This window comes from Misgurnus anguillicaudatus, chromosome 16 (assembly GCF_027580225.2).
Source record: "Misgurnus anguillicaudatus chromosome 16, ASM2758022v2, whole genome shotgun sequence".
Taxonomy (NCBI): Eukaryota; Metazoa; Chordata; class Actinopteri; order Cypriniformes; family Cobitidae; genus Misgurnus; species Misgurnus anguillicaudatus.
Window position 1 is genome coordinate 11,377,679 of NC_073352.2, and position 18,383 is coordinate 11,396,061.

The following is an 18,383-nucleotide window of genomic DNA, read 5'->3' on the forward strand; positions in this document are numbered from 1 at the left end:
GAGAAGTCATACATATTTGACAAGTTGGCTAATTCGTACAAAGGTAATTGTGCAAAAAACAAAAACAATAACCAAATCATCACTAAACCCAATGTCACAGGGGTTGACTTGAATACTTAATGTCAGTAATCACATCCTTACTATACACTCACCTAAAGGATTATTAGGAACACCATACTAATACTGTGTTTGACCCTCTTTCACCTTCAGAACTGCCTTAATTGTACGTGGCATTGATTCAACAAGGTGCTGAAAGCATTCTTTAGAAATGTTGGCCCGTATTGATAGGATAGCTGTCACGGTTGATCCGTGTCATGTCTTGTTTCTGTTCTGATTGTCATCACCTGGACTCTTGTTAATTAATTACCTGCCTCATCACACCTGTGTATTGTTAGTCTGTTTGTATATATACCCCTGCCATGTTATTTATGCACACAAACTTTGCACTTGCGTCCTCACTTCCTCACTCCTGCATCCCAGTCATGACAATGATCCGGCCAGTAAAGGACGCAGCGAGTTTGGACGTCGGGATGCGCTGTCCGCCGTGTCCTGACACCTACTGGAGTCAGCGGAGAGCGAACGTTCGGGTCTCCAGGCTCGGCTCAAGTAAGCGGCAGCCACGCTAGATTCATTGCCCGGGGTGGTTGTCGCAATACATGAGCCGGGTCCTGGGAGGCTCGAGTCTGTGGTCGAGGTTCCTCTGACGGTCGAATCTTCGGGGTCGATTCTTGGGATGACCCCCGCCGGGCTCGATGCAGTTCTGGGATCGGCCGCGGCCATGCCCGATTTATTCCCCGGGATGGTTGCTGCGATCTATAAGGCTGTTTCCCCGAGACGGGTGGAGTTTATTCCTGGGCCAATTGAGTCCTCGTCGGTTTCCTTATGGGTCGAATCTTCGAAGTTGACTCCCAGGATGGTTGAATCTTCTGGGGCGGTTCCTGTGTCGGTTGAACTTTCGGAGTCGGTTCCCGCGATGGTTGAACTTTCTGAAGCAGTTCCCGCGATGGTTGAACTTTCGAGGTCGGTTCCTATTATGGACTGCCCACCTGAGACTGTTCAAGTATTGGCCGTGCTGGTGACGTCAGGTTTCGTCCTGTCTCCAGTTCGGTCCAACCGCCGTGGTCTCCTAACCCTCCGTCCCTCCCCCTGAGTAGCCCTCCCCCTGAGTAGCCCTCCTAGACTTTGTTTTGTTTTTATTGGTGTCTGGAAGCCACCTTTTGGGGGGGGGGTTAATGTCACGGTTGATCCGTGTCATGTCTTGTTTCTGTTCTGATTATCATCACCTGGACTCTTGTTAATTAATTACCTGCCTCATCACACCTGTGTATCGTTAGTCTGTTTGTATATATACCCCTGTCTGTTGTATGTGCACTTGCCGGATCATTGTCGTTTCTACCATGTCTGTTCCAGTTAAAATGTATCTGTTCCTGTGTTTTACGTACCTGCCATGTTTTGATTCTCATGTTTTATTTCTAGTTTATTTATTAAATGTTATTTATTCACACAAACTCTGCACTTGCGTCCTCACTTCCTCACTCCTGCATCCCAGTCATGACAATAGCATCTTGCAGTTGATGGAGATTTGTGGGATGCACATCCAGGGCACAAAGCTCCCATTTCACCACATCCCAAAGATGCTCTATTGGGTTGAGATCTGGTGACTGTGGGGGCCATTTTAGTACAGTGAACTTATTGTCATGTTCAAGAAACCAGTTTGAAATGATTCAAGCTTTGTGACATGGTGCATTATCCTGCTGAAAGTAGCCAAGACCTTGTGGGGTCTTCTGCTGTTGTAGCCCATTTGCCTCAAGGTTGTGCTTGTTGTAGCTTCACAAATGCTTTGCTGCATACCTTGGTTGTAACGAGTGGTTATTTCAGTCAAAGTTGCTCTTCTATCAACTTAAATCAGTCGGCCCATTCTCCTCTGACCTCTAGCATCAACAAGGCATTTTCACCCACAGGATTGCCGCATACTGGATGTTTTTCCCTTTTTACACAATTCTTTGAAAACCCTAAAATTTGTTGTGCGTGAAAATCTTAGTAACTGAGCAGATTGTAAAATACTCATACCGGTCCGTCTGGCACCAACAACCATGCCACGCTCAAAATTGCTTAAATCACCTTTCTTTCCCATTCTGACATTCAGTTTGGAGTTCAGGAGATTGTCTTGACCAGGACCACACCCCGTAATGCATTGGTTGATTAGATAATTGCATTCATGAGAAATTGAACAGGTGTCCCTAATAATCCTTTAGGTGAGTGTAAAATGAAAATATTATTTTTTCTTATAAATTCCTACATGTGCAGTTTAGGATAATCCGGTTCTTTTGTTCACATTATCTGTGAGGACCTGACCCACGACAATTTGCATCAGTTTTTTTATATCACATCAGTTAATGTGCCTGTGTGTGACCTCTGCGTTTACTAGCTAAAATTTAATTAGATTAAAATAGTTCTAATGAAAAATTAACCATTGTTTATACTACAGTAACCATACTTTAAATATGGTATTTGTAGTAAAACCACAGAAATCACACATGTACAATTGTTGCAAAATAGTAACCATATGTTTTTAAACTATGGTAATACAAATGGTAATCAATTAGATTAGTTAACACACTTTTATTGTAATAAAAATAGAGTGTATTTATTTATTTTTTCTTGTAAAAATAGGGTATCATTTGGATTTATCAATTCTGATTTTGCTTAATGATTCCGATTCTTTTTCATTCCCAGTTTTGATTCCAATGTGGTATAAAAGACGACAACATTTCGATACAAAATCATGGCCATTTAGCATACTTATTTTGCTCAGAAATTATTATTTTGCATAACAGTCAGCAAAAAAGGTATGCTAAATGACCATGATTTTGTATCTAAATGGTGTCTTCTTTTATACCACATTGGAATCGAAACTGAGAATGGAAAAGAAACTAAATTGTTAAGCGAAATCGGAATTGATAAAATCCAAAAAAATTGATAAAAAGTAGTTTTAACATCAAACACCTGATTTTAAACTTGTTTAAACTCTTGTTAAACCAGTTTCCCCCACCTGATTATAATTAAACTGACATTCAGTTTTGTAAAACAATTATTTTCTCTCCTCACTGGGAGCTTTATGTGAAGATATAAAGGGGCTTTGTTGGTGTCATTCTACTAAAGTCCATTAACTTTCATTTCCACTCTCATCTTTTCTAAAGTGGGTCATTAGTTTGGTGCATCTGGGTAACTGATCGCCTAATCTGTCTTTGATTTATGTGCGAGGAGAAGTGAGGACTTAGCACAGGGATCTGAAGGAATTGATTACTGACATGGTTAATTGGCTAAACCCACTGGTACACTGAGACAGGCTTATTGGAAATGTCAAATCAAGCACTTCATTTGCATTCATGATGTATGGTGTCTATTTCGGCTTCTGCCAATGCAGCAGTAGCTGACACACTTTGAAACGGTGAGAGAAGTTTCACGCTACACTTGTCTATCTATCTGTCTTTCCAAGAGGTTTGTTTGGGAAGTTATAACCTCTTCTTCAGATTCTCCTGCAAAGGTGTGTGGATCGTTGATCATTTTAAGGATGGAAGGCAAAAAGTGATTATCTGAACTAACAAAATATGACACAAGACAATGACAAAAACAAATACGAATTTTTGTGTTTTGTGCATGTGTTTTTAGGAGGCATGGCTTTGGAGAGCGCTTTGAAAGGAGGGTGAGATTTTATGCCTTCAAAGCTAGGTTGCTGGATAGCCTCTCCAAAATTCATACCTTTATATGCATTGGATATTATATGCATTGGATATCTTTGCACCACTAGATTCACCAAACGGTGTTTTAAAAATAATCATTTAGCAAACAAGTTTCCCAAACTCTCCTCCAATTTGCTATTTCTGAAAACAAGAATGTCCATTTAGTCCAAACTCATATCACTGGTTAAGACAGTTCCATTCCCCACCTTTAAAGAAGTTTTTTGAGTTGTGCAAATGTGCCAAAATATTAAATGTTTTATAATCTCTTTCCAGAACTTTATTTGTGGTTGCCCTTAAATCAGACTTGATCAATTACTCCCTAGTTGGTTTGAGTCAAATATTGGTCAGCCTATTCAACATCAGCCCATGCTGATTTTGGACAATAATCATCAGGATTGAAATGGACACAGAATTGTACCATTCATCTTTAAAATCACAGGCCCACTTAGGGGGGCTTACAGAAAACAGGTTGTCATTTTTGGATCAATACAACTCATGCTGAGCAATTTTGCTTCTCAGTTTCTACAATGGAAAAGCCACCAGCTGCTTCAAACACATTGCGTTTGTAGTGTGTGTTTAGAGAAGTATAGATTTATTAAAGTTACCTGGATTGTTCTGCGAAAGGCCAACCTACAGTATATGCTTTGATGTGTATGGTCATCAGTGTTTCCCACAGAATTTTGAGAGACTGTGGCGGTGATGACGTCACACACCGATTAGCATATATGTGACATCATCGCGTCATGTTTTACCCTTTGATCTGTCACATTATATTGCATTATAAAACAACTGAATGCTATTTTTACATATTAATTGTTCTGTTGTAAATAGTAACTAAACACGACCCAGTAACGACCCACGACCCAGTAACTCCTTGTTTAATCCAACCAGCTGTTTCTTTAACTGCTGCTAAAAACACAACATCGACAAAATCACCATACATTTCCATTGAGGCCGTGATGTTGCTCTTCTCATGAGTGTTGTTTTGTTATGAGCGCTTTTTTATTTTAAGTACAAGTGATAGTTTTATTGTATTTCGTGTATAGCACAGACAATTTGGTGCAAATGTAGAAATATGAAAGAATACACTGCTGCTGTTACACAGAGTTACGACTACAGAACACGTGCGCATGCACAGACTCACAACAAAAGAACGGGTATGTGTGGGACTTCAGTAACATCCGTGACTGTTGACGTTTACGTAAAAAAGAAAGTACACGGAGGAACGCGGAGTTAAAATACATTTTCACTTATACCTATTTGACTTTTAATTTGCCAATAATAACACTTACAGCGGGTAAAATAAGTATTTAAGACATAAGCATTTTTATCAGTAAGGGGATTTCTAAGTGGGCTATTGACACAAAATTTCCACCAGATGTAGCTATCAAGCCAAATATTGAATTCATACAGTGAAATCAGAACATTTAACTATACAAGTTAAGTCATAATAAATAAAGTGAAATGACACAGGGAATAAGTATTGAATACACTTTATTTAATACTTTCTAGAAAAGCCTTTGTTGGTGATTACAGTTTCTAGACGCCTCTTGTATGCATGGAGAGACCAGTCGTCTGCATTGCTCAGGAGTGATTCTGGTCCATTATTCCACACAAATGGTCTTTAAATCTTGAAGGTGCCTTGGGCCTCTTTTATGAACTTTGATCTTCAGTTCTCTCCATAGATTTTCTTTGGGATTTAGGTCAGGTGATTGACTGAGCCATTGAAGCAACTTGATTTTCTTTCCTTGAAACCACTTCATTGTTTCCTTGGCCTTGTGTTTGGGATCATTGTTTTTGCTCCACCCTCTTTTCATTTTCAGCTTTCTGGTAGATTCTGGTAGACATTTCTCCCTTCATCCTGCCTTCAATAATATGAATTCTGCCAGTACCCCTTGCTGAAAAGCAGCCCCAAACCATGATGCTTCAACCCCCAAACTTAACTGTTGGTATGGTGTTCTTGGGGTGGTGGGCAGTGCCATTTCTTCTCCAAACATGGTGTGTAGAATGACTGCCAAAAATTCAATTTTGCTTTCATCTGACCATTCTATTCTCCCAATAATCCACAGGCTTCTCCAAATGCTCTTTCGCAAACTTTAACCAAGCCTCAACATGCTTTTTGTTTAGCAATGGAGTCTTGCTTGGTGAGCATGCATGGGTGCCATGGCGGTTCAGTGCATTGCTTATAGTTTTCTTTGAAACAACTTGAAGTTCTGGTCGAGTGGTTCTTGGCTCTTGCAGAAATCTCCTCAATTAGGACTAAAGCAGCTGATATCAATTAGTACTGATAGGGGGCAGGGTTTCTCTCTCAATACTGACAGATTTCAGGTGATCTCCTGGCTTTCTATGCCATTTTGCACCTTGTTCTCTTCATGTGTTCAATACTTATTCCCTGTCATTTCACTTAATTTATTATGACTCAACTTGTATACTTAAATGTTTTGATTTCTTTGTATGAATTCAATATTTGGCTTGATGGCTACATCTGGTGGAAATTTGTCAACAGCCCACTTAGAAATCCTCTTACTGATAAAAATGGACAAATGGCCATGGGAGTTGAGGGCGCCTGTTCTCAAAACAATAAAACTTTAAAAGTAGTAGTTATTACACACAATGCTGAATTTTGTTTCTGTGTATTGTAAAAATTGCTGGGTTATTTTTAACTCAGTTTTGGGTCAAAAGGGACAAACCCCAGCCGTTGGGTCGTAATTCAAATTGTGTCAACCCAAAATGCGTGTTTTAACTAAATATTTGGGGTGTAATTTAGCCCAGTGGCTTGGTTTGTCCCTTTTGACCCAATATGGGGTTAAAAAACAGCATTTAATAGTGTGAACTCATTAAACAGTCTTTCCAGAAAAAAATCCTTGATCTTGCGGCACGTTTTCTTAAAAAAAATGTGATAAAATATGCGGGATATTCATGCAATTTTATGCGATGAAATTGCGGGAACTTGCAAAAATTGCAGGAACTTGCAAAAACTGTGGTTGGATGAAAAAGATAAAAAAAGTGATTCCCACAAAACCCTGTTCTCACTAGTCTACTACCTTAAAAAAGAGTCATTTTTTTATTACTTCCTATGATAAGCAAGCATACTACATCCCAGAATGTGATTGTGAAAGCATGCAAGCTTGACATATTTTGTGCATGGATATCTGCAATTTATGCGGCAAAAGTGCGGCGTATTTGAAAAAACAAAGCCCCCACATAAATATGCAGACTTTGGCTGATTATGCATTGAATCATACGATCGCATATTTGCGTTTTTCTGGAGGGACTGATTAAATGGACTTTTTAAAAACAATAGTCTCGTGATTATTTTGGATTAGATTTATTATTATTTTAAAGGTTTATTCAAAATAATAAAGCCAAGCACACACAGCATTCTCTGCTATTCAAATCCTTGTTTTGAGTCCTTTGAAAGTCTACATCAGTTAGATCAATCAAGCAAAGCCTGACTTCCCTGGCAGGATATTTTATTTTTTAAAGGTGAAGAAAAGGAAGGAACATTAATGTTCAGAGCAAATTAATGCTTTCCTCTTAGCTTTCAAGGATGTGTCGTGCTGGTTATGTCTTGCGTTAGCTTACAAATATTATTAAATTATCTTATGACTCGGATGCTAGCCTTACATTTTCATCTTTCATCTTTTTTTTGCTCACCTACATAAGCAAACTGTTTCCCCTAACCGTGTTTCTGAAAGGAAAGCGTATGAATAGGCATTTACTGGAACTCGAAAGTCACGCGCCTTCAGACATATCGGTGGCCTGCATGACTGCAGGTGTATGAAGGGCAGATATTGTGTGGAGCAGACCTTTTCATTCAATAATACGCACAACATGCAGACTCTATAGAAAATATCTCTTTGTTGAAGAAAAAATGTTTTATTTTATTTTAACATATAGGTGCTTAAAGGAGCATTTCAAATTAAGCACTACCGACAGCTTAGGTTTGAAAGCCAAGTTGTACAGCTCATGTTTTGTTAAATGCACTCTGGTTGAATCTGGTTTCTTAAAAAATGAACACAAAAACATTTCTGAGCCATTGCATAAAATATCCATGTTCAAAAAACGTGTTTTTAACCCCAGGTTACTACGGTAAGCCTACAGTAATGTTTTTACATTCAGAGCTGTCTGCTTGATTTGATTAGACATTTAAAAAAAATCAAATAGAAATTTAGTAAATGTATAATCTGATTGATTCCACTTCTTCTTAAAAAGTTTGAATTTCTTTCTAAACAATTAATTTCAAGAACCAGCTCAAAAGAGACATTTCTAGTTAATCGTAATACGCTAGAAAGCACAGTCAATGGTTTTTCTCATCATTTATCCTTATCTCATTCTTTTACATTTAGCATGCAAAATACCCTGTTAAAAGTGTGCAGCTTTTGGTCAAATCAACATATATTTTTATGTTACTTTAACTTAAAAAATAAAGTAAAAAATTAAAATAGTAGGTGGAATTGACTTGTAAAACCAAGTTCATGCTGCATATTTTTTACAGTATACTTAAAACTCAAAACTTGATTAAAATGTCAAATGTTTTGCTGTGATACTAGGTTTTTATATGTTTTGGTAATTTTAAGGTGCATTGGGTACCATATGCACCCACCTCCATGAAATCAAGCCCTAATTATGGGTCTCTGCAGATCAGAGTGCTTGTTTACAATGACAAACTAAAGGATGAGGTTTAAAAATGAAACAGAACCGCTGTTTTCCCTGCCAACAAAGTTGTAAAAACTAGCAAAAAGTAAGCGTGAGCAATTCCATCTGAAGTTCAAGCACTCGTTCACCACTTATGCCTCCAAGGAACTATCACCTGTATAATTTAACTGTAATGTCAGTAGAAAAGTATTTTCTAGAAAGCAATGACATTCAGTTTTAAAATTCTTCACAAGAATACACAATAGGATGGCCGCTGATTTTTATAGATTTTTAGAAAATGGTTAGTTCCAGTCCTTGATTCTGATTGGTCAATAGCTTTGTTTTATTTACGATAAAACCAAAGTCCCTTTAGGGAAGTTGTGCCGCTCAGCTGCCTTTTTGCAATGCCTCCGGCAGTTATTTTAGTCATACAAGTCCTATCTAATTAAATGGGGAAATACAGATATCTCTAAGGCCGCATTTAGACTGCATGTTAAGTGGCTAATTTCCAATTTGGCACAGATCAGATATGACTCACAAACGTGTACTGTAAGCAGGAAAAAAGCGCATAGATTCCGATATTCTCAGATCGGTTTCAGGAAGTGTTGGGCGATATGCCCCATTGTGAGATCGTCCTATCATCAGCCTGTGAGATCGCCGATACACAATAGTATTGGGGGGCGATAGTTTACTCATTTATTTTTTACTCATTTATGACAGTGCACTTGATTGGTTGACAAAAAAAACCAAGCTGATTTACTCTAAGGGCAGCACTGTCACGACTGCAACCTTCTTAAAACTGATGCCATTAATCCGAGGGCTTCATTAAAGGCCAGGCGCTCTGGCCAGGCCATGTCCTGCATGGCAGGGAGCGGGAACAAGACACTCGCTGGTTTTAAACCCCTGCACACTGAACAACCTCTCTAGTGCAAGGAAATGTCAAAGCCGGGCATATTACAAGCTCATGTTAGAGGAAGAGTCCGAGTCATGCACATTACAAGCTCAGGTGTGAGAAGGGATTCATGCCCTGCGCGTTACAAGCTCTATCGCGCAAAGTGAAGCCCACAAACCGTGTAATGCAAGAAAAAGCATGTAATGTGCATGTTAATGTGAAACTATGATGATAATAATTTAAAACTATAATGGGCAAACATTCCAACTTTTGTCATTAAGGCCCGCTATCGGCCATATGTCTGACTATCGTCGATAGATTATATCTGTATAATGCGTCATGTAAAAAAAACATGGCTGCTGCCGATTGGCAAACAACTAACATGAGTCTGCACATAGCCCCTCTCCAGTCTTTATCAATTGATGATTGGTTCCTTTTACTAGTAGGCGGGACTTCAATCGCTATAGCGGCCATATTGAGTGTTGCATTGTCCCCTATTCATATTAATAGCAGTGCTCAGACTTGTTATATCCATTATCTTTGATAAAACACAGCTATGATCGCACCCAACAATTCTGTGTATCACGGTGCAGCATGTCTTTAGGGGACATGTACACCAAAGCATTTAAACGTGGCTAAAAGCGGCAGACGAACACCGACGGGGGGCGCCTGCCAGTATTTTTCAACTAAGCGCTTGGTTGCTTTGATATTTCTGCTTTGTTTATCAGTAGTTGAACGATGTGCTGTTTGGTTGTTGTGATATTTGTCCCGCCCCTCCTCCACTGTGATTGGTCGGCCGAGTGAAAATTGACATTGACAAGTTGAGCATTTCACCCAGTTCAACATTTTTCAACTCTGGGTGCTGAGTGCAGAAAAAACATAGAGGGTTTCTTGAAAAGCGTTTATGAAACACTTCCATTGGAAACAATTAAAAACATATGCCGGCTGCTGACAAAAACGCTTTGGTGTACACGCCCCCTAAGCAATGTAAACATATGTGTTGCTGTTCACAGTCTGTCAGGGATTCTTTTTCCGGCGGAAGGAAGACTTTTAGGCCCGGTTTCACACATAAAGCTTAGCTAAAGCCAGGACGAGGCCTTACGGTACGTTCACACAGGGCGTAAGCATTAACACTTCCCATTCACTTTTAATGGGCGACATCATGCGTTGCCGAACTGAATTGTGGATCCGTCAATGCCGTTGCTCGTGGCAGAAGTTGAACATTTGTCAACTTTTCAAGTGGCAACGTATGCGTCAATCAATTAGACCGCCTTTTGCAAATAACCTAGGCAGAGCCAGCCAATTACATTTATGGAAGACCGTAGCATGTGGTGCGACCACTGTGATTGGCTGTTGGCCACGCTTTAGACAAGCCTTCTGTTAAGCATTAAAGGCACGATAGGCACGAATTATCTAAAAAACTTTTTACAAATTTGTTTAAACTGTCTTTATATACAAATACATAATTAAAATGTAAGTACTCTGAAAAAGAGAGTATAAAACTCGAGTCTCTGTAGACCTTTCACGACAACCATGGCACCACCCCTGTTGCTATGGGATCTGCCCACACATGCGCACACCCGATTGATTCGAACGTGCACGAGGCACTCTAGGAAGAGCAAAAGTATGGCAGAGAAAGTGCATTCAGAACTCACAGTACCTACATATCCAGTCAGCGAAGGCAAACAAGGCAAACAAAGGAATAAACGAAGCAATCAAACGAGAGTAAATATCGCGTGGCTTTTCCTCGAGTCAATGATGCGGTAGCGGTATTGTCTCCGGAGTGTAGTCCTCATCAGAGTCAACAACGTTTTAATCACGGAAACTCTTCCATGCAAAACACTGGATTAATAGTGAGTACTAAAAGGCGTCCTATCTGTTTATATTCCTAGTGATAAAGTTAGGTGTATTATTACATGTGATTGTGACATGATGTTATTATATGCACTGCGCTCCTTCCTCTCCGCTCGTCTCAGGTAAATGCTGCTCCCAGCGCGTTCATGTGTTTTGGGGGCGTGGCTTTAGAAGAAACCCTGAAGGGAGGGGGTGGAGTGAATGGATTACATTTTACTGGTATATATTGGTATATAAAGACAGTAAAAAAGTTTTTTTATATAATTCCTGCCTATCCTGCCTTTAATGCTTCTGTCCCGTGTGAATAGGGTGACCACCTGCTAATAAGCCAAGGGGTGTGTTTCTGAGGGACAATGTGGGACACTCCCTGGCCCGACGGTGCACCCAACTCACGGGCCGACTTATTGATAGTGGTTTACCCATTTTTAGCACATACCACCTTACACTGCACAAAAAATATTTTCTACAAAAAATTTCTTAGTATTTTTGTCTTGTTTTAGTAAAAATATCTAAAAATTCTTAAATGAAGATGCTTTTTCTTGATGAGCAAAACGACCCAAGAAAATAAGTTTAGTTTTTAGACCAAAAATATGAAATTTACAAAACAAGCAAAAAAAAAAATCTGCCAATGGGATAAGCAAAAAATCTTGAACATTTTTCTTAAACACAAAATTCAAGAAAAATGTGCCTACCCCATTGGCAGATTTTTTCCTTGTTTTATGCAGAAAATCACTTAAATTTGATATTTTTGGTCTAAAAACTAGACTTAGTTTCTTGGGTCATTTTGCTCCTTAAGAAAAAGCATCTTAATTTAAGAATTTTTTGATATTTTTACTGAAAACAAGATAAAAATACTAAGATTATTCTTTCTTGAAATTTTTTTTTGCTGTGTACATAGCATATTAATAATGCCCTATTCCCCTAAACGTGTAATTGCTGATGTATGCTCATGAATAGGCCAACCAATGTTTTTTTTTATAAAGATTCATAATATTTTGAACATTCAATGAATTGACAGTTGCACTTCCATTTACGATTTACTTTAGCTATTTAATTTATTTTTCATTACAATTTATTCACTTTAAATAAATTATAATATAAAATTATAGAATTATCACAAATTGTAGTTGCTCAACAACAATGGAACAGTTAAAAAAAGTCTTAACTCACAACTCCAGGAGTTCACGGAATGAGAAGAGGGAGGAAGGATGGTGAACTTGCATGTTAGTAAGAGGCGGAGGATAAAAAACTGTTCAGTGTTCTGGAGACACCTTTAGGACTTTCAGCCACAAATATTTATTTTCCCAGTATGTCTTGTACCCACACCTTCTCTTTTTAATTGATGATGGCGGTGCAGAGTCAGACTCAGTCTCTTTCTCCATTTTCAAATTGGAAAGCGCACATATAAAAGTTATGCACGTGCGTGGCTGCATGCGGACTGCGCTGTCATGACAACAACGAAAAAGTTGACAACAACCTAGTCAGTAGTTCAACTGAGGGGCAACAGTAGCGTGCGAGTGGTGAGCGAGCCTGAACCGTCAAGTAATGTTCGTTTGGCTGCCTGGGGCTCAAGGATATAGAGCGACCAACTTTTTTTTAAACAAACATTGATTATCTGTGACACAGTCTCAATTTGCGGGACGCATGAATTGGGCTTCAAACGCTGTGCGCGCACGCGCTACGCGGGACGGGTGGGCAGTGGGCACCCTACGTATGAATGTACCGTTAGTTAAATTTATAAACATGGCTTAGAAATATATGTTACTGGTGTGTATCTTGAGACAAAACAATGCACTGGCATATTTTAAGATCTTTACGTGCAAGCTATTTGTAGTTGAGAAAGCTCAAACATGTGTTTTAGTCTAGGACTACCTTAAGCCAGGGGTCTCCAAACTTTTTGTGAGCAAGAGCACAATAGTTAAAACAGTCTGGAGGGCTACTTTTTGAAATAGTCTACTCAAAACTTTTTTGTTTACTTGTTGATTTTATTTTATTATTTTATTTATAAACATACATAAAAGAAGCCAAGCTAATTTAAAAAAAATTAATAAATAAATATTAAAATTGATAGAATGTGCTATGGCGGGCATCTCACAGACTCTGTGCGGGCACCATGTTGGAGACTGCTGCCTTAAGCCTTGTCTGTGAAACCGGGGTTAGTGATTTTACTTCTTATAAGTATATAAATATTTGTATTGTGTGATCCGCTCTGCATCATGCCTAACAATGCTCTTCTGCCATGACTTATTCACAGCACAGAAGCACCCTCATACTTTATTGCTTAGCTTACATGTACATAAATGTGGATGTTTGCGTGTTGTTATGCTTGTTTTATTAGTGTAAACTGGACTTTAAATGCCTTGATTGTGCATACTATACTGTATGTGGCCTTTTTGTGGTTGTTATACAGTAAAAGAAAATTTTAAATGGCTTTATATCATTGATTGCCTTAAAACTGCGCTCTGCAACTATAGTTAGCGAACCTGATCCGAATGTCAGATTTTTTGGGATAATGAGGAAAATAATATCACATTCATCACAGTGTGCAGTTCTAGTCATTAGAGCAGAAATGATAATCACACGTTACAGGAGCCGGTCTCAAGGGCCAATTGTTCAGGGCTTAACAAACAAGCTCTCTTGCTCTCTCACATATGAATTTGCTAAAATGTTGCTCCCCCATGGCCACAATTTTCAGTCATTATCATAAATCTCCAATAGACAAAGAACAGAAATTACACATAGTGAAGGTAAAAACTGCAATGTCTCATGAATATGCACCTAGCCTGGTGGAGGGTAGCAGGAATGTTTTAATTGAAATAATGAATTGTCTCATCCCGTTTGGTTTGATCAAGTGTGGCCGGGCTGCCGAGTTTTCCCTCCCTGATCCATCTGAGGCATTAATGTTGAACATTGCTTCAATAAGATATAGAAAGTCTCATTTTGCTCGCTGTCATCTTGATTTATTCTCATGTCTGTAGTCATGATACATCACCTTCTCTGCCTCCACAAAACTGTCTGCATATGGTTGCGTCTGTCAGAAAGCCTTTGAATTTGCTTGGTATAAAATATCTGCCCACAGGTTCTGCTATTCCCGACTACTGCTAAAAAACGATCACAGACAGGAACACAGAAAAACTGAAAAACGATGTAAAGTCGTGCAATGATGCTTTTCAGCATTGAGCATTTAATTTACTTTAGCCCCGTCCAAAAATCTGGTTGCGATTCAAACTTTTTTCGGATGTTGTCATTAGGGTAAAATGCTAGCACATGCATAAATTTGTAAGCTGTTGAAATAATGCATATTTTGTTTGAATTTAGTTCAGGACTAATTTCTCATGCAATTTATTCAGTGGATTAACAGATGTTGTGGCAACCTGTTGGTTTTTACGTATCTAACGCCAGGAAACGGCTTGAAGTCTCACATGTTGTATTTTATATAAAAACAGTCGCAATGCAAGTTGTGCTTCCAGGATTAGAACCATATGATGACTTTGACCTCAAGATTTGAGTCATTTTCCTTATTAGTCTCTATTTTTAAAATTAATACAGACAAATTTTCTTGTGCAAACATGTCATGTTATCGGTTGAAATAACTTTGAACAGTGCTATAATTAAAATTTCATTAATGATTTGTGTCTTATAAAAATGTGACAGCTACATAGCCCAAAAGACTTTCCAAGATTAGGTTTGCAGAAAGCCCCACACCATTCCCGAAATAAACACAGGTTACTTGTTGCAAAGAGGAGGACTTTTACTTTTGAGTAGCACCGTTTCGATCACAGATTATCTTCCTCAGTGCATGAACTCCATTTATTGATTGTTTATAAACCTGATTGAGAGTTTTTGGCAACCTTCCTGCAATGAAATCGACCATTATGGCTTAGAATGTCTCAAAGTCATCTGAAGTGCATCTACTCGGGTGTCTTTTTATTGACAGTAATCACAGCAAACACACTTCATTGCTACAAGAAAACACTAGGTCTATATAATGAAGAGTTTAGATGCAAAACCCTCTGAGTGCATCTGACTTTTTTATGTTTCAATTTAGTAATTTCACTTTAATGGCAGTGAAAGGTTATTGGCCTGTAATTAAAATGTATCATTTTTACAAATGTCATTTTAGTCATTGGTATTTAACAAATTTGACTGTCTTTCGCTGCAAAACCCTCTTAAGGACATGCTAGCTTTAAAGGGATAGTTTGGCCAAAAATGATATTAATCCCATGATTTACTCACCCCCAAGCTGTCCGAGATGCATATGTCCATCGTTTATCAGACAAACACATTTTCAGTTATTTTAGAAAATGTTTTAGATCTTTCAGTTAATTAAATGTGAAGTTACGGGGTCCACGACTTTCAAGTCCATCCTTCACAAAATAAATCCAAACAGCTCCAGGATGATAAATAAAGGTCTTCTGAGGGTAATCCGCGCGGTGCTGTTGTAGAAATATCCATATTTAAAACTTTATAACAAAAACAACTAGCTTCCGGTAACGTCTCCATCTTATACTCCTCTGCATTCAGGAAAGAGCATTAGCGTAGTGTACGCACTTTTCTTAGTGACGTATGACAAATGCGGAGGGTGGGGGCACAGAGCACAATCAGAGAAACCTCCGTACGCTGCGTAAGCTCTCATCCTGAATGCGGATGCGACTAAGATGGCGGCATTACCGGATGCGAGTTATTTTAGTTTATAAAGTTTTAAATGTGGATATTTCTACAATGAAACTGCGCGGATTACCCTCAGAAGGACTTTGTTTATCATCGTGGAGCCGTTTGGATTTATTTTGTGAAGGATGGATGCACATTTTTTGGACTTCACATTTGATTAACTGAAAGATCTAAAACATTTTCTAAAATAACTGAAAATGTCATCGTCTGAAAAATGATGGACATATGCATCTCGGACGGCTTTGAAGTGAGTAAATCATGGGTTTAATATCATTTTTGGCCGAACTATCCATTTAAAAACAAAACAAAAACAAAACGTGGTGGGTTTAAGGGCTTTTGCATCAGAGCTCTTTATATTTTGAGATTATAGAAAAAAACATATAGTTCAGCCTGCTGGCAACAAAAATCCTGGATTAGTTAATAAAAATGAATTACATTTGAATGGCAGATGGGATGGGATTGTATCTAATGAAGTGCAGGTGTTTGAGAGTAGCCTGTAAAATCTAATTGAGATTTGATAGCTGTGTTTGCGTCTGATGACCACTGTTTCATGCCCAACTAGCCTCTTACATATGAGAATGGGAATATTGTCATGATTGATTTTTTATAACCTAAAGATTGAAGTGAAATACACCGCCCACGTTTGCGTGATTTTCACGAAATCCTTTCTTTATTAAATTTAGCCTCTGTGTCCTTTAGCTCTGCAGGTGTTGCTGTCTGCGGGGAGAGATTGTCTTATAGCCGGAGACAGCTGTTCCAGCGATGAGACCTGCAGTCCGCGTCTCAGGACGCTGCGGCAGTGCGTGGCCGGTAACGGCAGCATAAAGCTCGGCCCTGGGGCCCGCAGTCAGTGTGCAAACGCGGTGTCGGCCCTGCTGTCCAGTCCTCTGCACGGCTGCCAGTGTAAGCGGGGCATGAAGAGAGAAAAGAACTGTCTTAGCATATACTGGAGTCTACACCAGTCTGGCATACATGGTGAGTAACACCAACATCTCATTAATATCTCACTAATGTCTCCCAACATCGTAATCTTGAGTAATTCTAGGGTAATATTGCACCCTTCATATCTCCGAGAAGTCTTTAGTTTTATCAGATTTATTAAAGACAGCTCAGCTATACTGCTACTTTACGAAAAACAAACAAACAACAGAGCTCCTGGAGGTATGCCACGGGCAGAGGGAGTCACGTGCAGGCAACGCACACAAAACATAGTACTGGGTACTTTGGAAAGCTGAACAAGCTTAAATTTCCCACACAAATAACAACACACATCTTTGGTGACGTTGATTTTGTGTCAACTCTTGGTTGTGTGTATTTCAGGGGAAGTGCCCATATAAGGACTTTCACTGTACTTTCTGCACTGCTTACGCAACTGATTCAGTAGTCGAAAAAAAAAACTCTTAGAAATACTCTGTCATGTTTGACATGAGGAATCCAACTCTTTAGCTGTGTTAATAAGACTAAATGAATGAAGTACAATTAGACCCCCCAAACATTTTTTTTATTTGACCAAACACTATACACTATACAATAACCAAGCAATTTTTACTGTAATCAGCAACTTTGTCCTTTCTGCTTTGTGAAGGTTAGTCAATCAAAACAGAAGTTATTTATATTAAAAGAAGTGTTAAAGTTAGTCAGTAGTAAACACAATTAAGTGTCAGAGAGTGGAAAATTATAATGAAAAAATGTAATAAGAAACGTGTTTTTTGTACAAATTGCAAATTGGTACATTCATGCAATTGTTTATATACAATTATGTATTGGTTCCAACGTTTTAGTAGCTTGTGTCATTTCCATCAAAATTAAACTAGTTTTCTGTTGAATAGTCAGGGGGTGAACTTCTTTAAACCATCAAAACAAATCAGCCTGACCAGAAAGACCCTATTCTACCTTTATTCTTGAAACTAGAAAATGTTTTTTTTTTCTTTCAGGGCTTAACCTGGTTGAGAATTATCCATATGCAACAGTGGAGAAAGGATTCGACTATGTACGTCTGGCCTCCATCACTGCAGGTAAGCATGTCTGTTGAATGCGAATGCAAAAAGTGTTTTAGCAATTGTTTAATAATATGAGCTTTAGTGCACTCTTAAACACAAGGTTGGGTAAAATATGGAGAAACCCAAATGTTTGGTTAAAATTAGCCTGTGCTGGTTTGTTGCAAGCTAAAATTTCAGATTGTTTTAAACCGAGGGGCAACCTTCCGATCTCTCTGATGAAGCCAATACTTAAACTGCAATTCATCGACTGGCCACTAGAGGCAGGCTCCAAAAGGGAGTCAATTTCCATATACCCCCATGTTAAAATGGCCAACTTTAGAGCAGGAAATAATGTGTTTACAGCCTGGTACAAAAATAGTTTTTGGTCTTTATAGCTAAGTTTGCCCTTCATGACAACTGTGAGTGGGGTGACATTTTTTTAACTCCTCAGTTTAAATTATATTAAGCTTTAAAGTTCTGCATAATTAAGGGGGCGTGGCCAATTGAGTGAGGGGTGAACTCCAACTGCGGTCACTAGAATCGAGCTAGGCGGGCGTGGTTTCAGCAACCAGACACACCAGCTTCACCCACTTCCCGCCTCTTTAC

At 38.8% G+C, this 18,383-nt stretch overlaps 1 protein-coding gene across 1 annotated transcript in view; it reads left to right on the forward strand.

Moving 5' to 3' along the window:
- gfra4b (GDNF family receptor alpha 4b) overlaps positions 1-18,383 on the forward strand; it is an 84,589-nt gene that overhangs the window by 46,007 nt on the left and 20,199 nt on the right. Inside the window, exons 2-3 of the mRNA XM_055178249.2 lie at positions 16,498-16,773; positions 17,733-17,813. Coding sequence (XP_055034224.1) covers positions 16,498-16,773; positions 17,733-17,813 — 357 coding nt within the window. The remainder of the gene's footprint in view (positions 1-16,497; positions 16,774-17,732; positions 17,814-18,383) is intronic.